At 38.8% G+C, this 3,719-nt stretch overlaps 1 protein-coding gene across 1 annotated transcript in view; it reads left to right on the top strand.

Annotated features, from left to right (window-relative positions):
* Positions 1 to 3,719, top strand: part of LOC107661236 (poly [ADP-ribose] polymerase 8-like) — a 38,263-nt gene that overhangs the window by 22,702 nt on the left and 11,842 nt on the right. Inside the window, exons 7-9 of the mRNA XM_016450734.1 lie at positions 973 to 1,067; positions 2,940 to 3,000; positions 3,130 to 3,220. Of these exons, the coding sequence (XP_016306220.1) occupies positions 973 to 1,067; positions 2,940 to 3,000; positions 3,130 to 3,220 (247 nt within the window). The remainder of the gene's footprint in view (positions 1 to 972; positions 1,068 to 2,939; positions 3,001 to 3,129; positions 3,221 to 3,719) is intronic.

Raw genomic sequence — 3,719 nt, 5'->3', positions numbered from 1 at the left:
TGTGTAAACAATGAGTGACGTATACGCGCGAGAGATCACTTCCGGCGCTTGTGTAAACTACGCCAGAGCGCGTACACACCTCACGCACCGGACGCCATGCGCGCGCGCTCAAGGCAGTTGGACATAGTGGTGTATTAGAGGTAAAAAATGATATAAATACTGTTCGGTTTCTCGCACAAACCGATCGTTTCGTGTCTCAAGACATCAATGTGTCGTCACAAGCTGCAGGGTTTAATTTGGATTTGTAACATCAAATTTTCATTTTTGGGTGAACTATCCCTTTAAGACAACCAATCGTGTTTGAGGGTACTCGCCAAGACAGCAATAAGTAAACCTGACATAATTTTGTATGTATTTGTCTGTTCAAGTGAAAGAAAACACACAGAAAACAGTGCATGAGTACAGCATTCCAGTTCTCCTTCATGTCTTCTTGCACTTAAAGAGTTTAAAATCGCTCCTTAACTTTTATAAAGAATATCTCTTTGGATTCGAGACTTTAACACTCCAAAGAGAAAGGAAAAATTTAAATCGCATCATATGACCCCTTTAAATTGGAAGGGAATAAAAACAAGTGCAAATGATAAACTTTTGTGATGACACAGCATCGACCTGATCGGGCCAGTGACAAATCTGTCAACCGTCCTGAGCGTCTTTAACGCTGGCCCCCGGGCCATTGGGCAGTCCTTATTGTCGAGCCCTGAAAATGTATGATGTATATTAATTGTTAAAAGAGTGCAGAGCCATCAACAGGTTAAAAAGAACATGATTAATGTCTGGAAGCTTGTTTGAAGTGCTCTGGATCTTATACTGATTAAAAGCTCATTGTTTAGCCAATAAAATGCACCTCTGAAGCCTCAATCATGAGCGGAGAAGTGCTTGATCAACTGTCCCTGTGTTTCTTGATTTTTGAATTACTTTTTGAACTGGTGCTCCTGTTTATCAACCCTTTGACCTGTTTGTTTGTGCGGGCAGGTAAGTTATGATGGAGAGCTTCACAAACACCCCCAGCTGGAGGCTGATTTGGCAGCCGTGAGGGACTTATATGGCCATCATGCAGTATCTCTCAGGTATCTGACCATTCATTTTTCTTGTTGTTGATGCGAGAATATTTTGAAACTTTTGCCAATTAAACTTTTTTTTTTCCACACATAAATGAAAAACATTCAATATAAAGTAGCTTTGTGTCAGGAAACGTTTCTTTCTATGTAAGAAAACATTTCCTTCCTTCCTGAAATCCCCTACCACCAGAGAAGTGTTTTACGGGAAACGACACCTGGAGCAATCGTTCTTTAGTGTTCTGGCACTGTTAACCCACTCAAGGACATTCTCTGCCTGAGCCAGGTCCCATAACCGTCACATGGCCAGGGGTCTGTCATTTGGGGAAATGCTCTGTGATCAACTGAAGGATGGTCTGTGAGAGTCTGAGCAGTTTCAGTTTGATTACAGGCCTGTAATGGTGTAATGATTGCTGTTTTTGTCCTGACGGAGAGGCTTTCTTTTAGCTAATCTGCTCTGCAATCAGTGTTGGAGTGAATTTATAGCAAGAAATAACAAATTTGAAACTGCTGCTTTTAATAATGCTGTGGACAACAGCAAAAAATGTGTTTGTGCTGAATATCTAAGATGAAAAGAACTCATGACAGATTGTCAACAAGAACGCGATTCACCCCGCAAAATCTGGCAATCTGAATGGTGTTTCATGTGACGACAGCTATTAAAAGCTTCGTCCTTGAAAGTTTATCTTGTCAAGCTGCTTTTGATAACAGCAGACAGTCAAATGAAAGAACAGCATAAAAGACTATTCATAGCAGCAGAAGTGTGTGTTTTATATTCTCTCTAGTGTGTGATCTGTGTGATGCATTTGCCCTGAGTCATAGATGGAAGACTATTTTGAGTATTTATTCAGTGTTCTGCTTGAAAAATGGCCTGGGTCGCTTTTGCTGCAGTCTCTATGAGTGGGTTCACTGGAGCCCCCTTTAATAATTCCAGGACATGTCCCAATAAAAGCTTTGGTTTGTTGGCGTTTGCCTATTCATTTAACTTGATTTGAATGAAAAAGCAAAACCGCTTTTAGAAATGATTCCTTGAAGTTGCTCTGAATTTCTTTTACCTTAGTAAATATGTAATTTTGTGTGTTTACATGTATCTGAACATGAGTGTGTGTTTATCGGCTGTATGTAAGCTGTTTCCCCTTGACAGATCAAAGGGGATTATTATTTTCTCAGACCTTTTGCTTTTGAGACACAGCGGCTGCATTTGGGAGTGAGGTGTAACCATGGTAACAGTTAGCCCAGAGCAAGGCAACAAACTCATCACAATGGTTTAATGAGAAATAAATGCTTTGAGTAAAGCACAGCAACAGAGCTGGAGCATCAAGCTGCATCCATTCAACATCACGTCTGCCTGTGTACTCGAATAAGCAATAAAATAGAAAGATTCCAGAATAAATCAATCTTGTGTTATGATTAAAATTAGCATGCTTTCCTTTTCCCACTTATGTCATAAGGGCACACAGGATGATATTTGATATTTTGTTAGCAAATTTGCATTCAGTCTCCTTCCACTCAGTTATTTGCTGATGGATAAAAACCAGTCCTGTCTTATTTTTCTTCCAAGCCATTTAAAATAGGGTGCAAATGATAATTCATATCAACTTTAAAGCAGAATGTTTTGTAAGCCAGCTGTATGAACAAAGAGAACTGCTTCATCATGTCTAAATTTGTTGTGAATTCCCTTCGAATCCCTAAAAGCTTTGTTCTTGACTGTCAACAACAATATTCTGAGTAATATATTCTAGTAATTTTCTAGTCTTAATGAGTATGTACTTTAAAAGCTGCTGTGAATAAAGAGTAATCACACTAGCAGGATTTGTTTTGTTGAAGATGGAATATCATAATCACCAAGTCTGGAATTGTATCTATTTTTTCCCCAAAATGCAGGGAATATGGTGCAATTGATGATGTGGACATCGACCTACACATTGATGTCTCTTTCCTAGATGTAAGTGTTATTGTTCATTGTCTTATTTAAGATAAATGATGATGGCCAGTTATTTATTTATTTTTTTCTTATTATTATTTTATGTGTGAGTTATGTTGTGTGAAACTGAAATTAAGCATTTGTTCATAGGAGGAGATTGCACTTGCCTGGGATGTGATCCGGAGTGAACCTGTTATTGTGCGGCTTCACTGCTCCCTCACACAATATCTGAATGGACCAGGTTAGTTCTCTCTCTCTCTTTCTCTCTCTCGCTTGCTTTTTCTCTCGCACACACATACACACACAAAAACAAACTTTCTGTAATAGAATATTAATTTTATAAACATCTGTAGCACTTAGTCAGGTTGGATGCCATATTGAATTTAACACGAATGAAAACGAGGCTGTGAGGTATAGACTTACAGTCTTAACAATGGCACACACTGCATAGCGATCCTAGATCATGTATCATAGATCACAACTCACGTCTATCAAAACTAGGGATGCACCGATACCACTTTTTCCAGTACTCACACAGGCTGTTAGTTTCACTTTCGCCAGAAAGTTGTGTATGCTTAAGGGTGAAAATAAATGACGTTTATAGTGAATGCCCCTATAAATTCTTATTTTTTTCTTATTATTTATGATTTAGTTTTAATCCAATTGATGCGTGCTAAGTGAGCGAACATCAATAAAGATCACACAACAGAAGTGCGCTCTCTCTCTCTCTCTCTCTCCCT

Source organism: Sinocyclocheilus anshuiensis, unplaced genomic scaffold (genome assembly GCF_001515605.1).
Source record: "Sinocyclocheilus anshuiensis isolate Anshui unplaced genomic scaffold, SAMN03320099.WGS_v1.1 scaffold1365, whole genome shotgun sequence".
Classification (NCBI taxonomy): domain Eukaryota; kingdom Metazoa; phylum Chordata; class Actinopteri; order Cypriniformes; family Cyprinidae; genus Sinocyclocheilus; species Sinocyclocheilus anshuiensis.
This window is presented reverse-complemented; position numbering and strand designations above follow the sequence as displayed.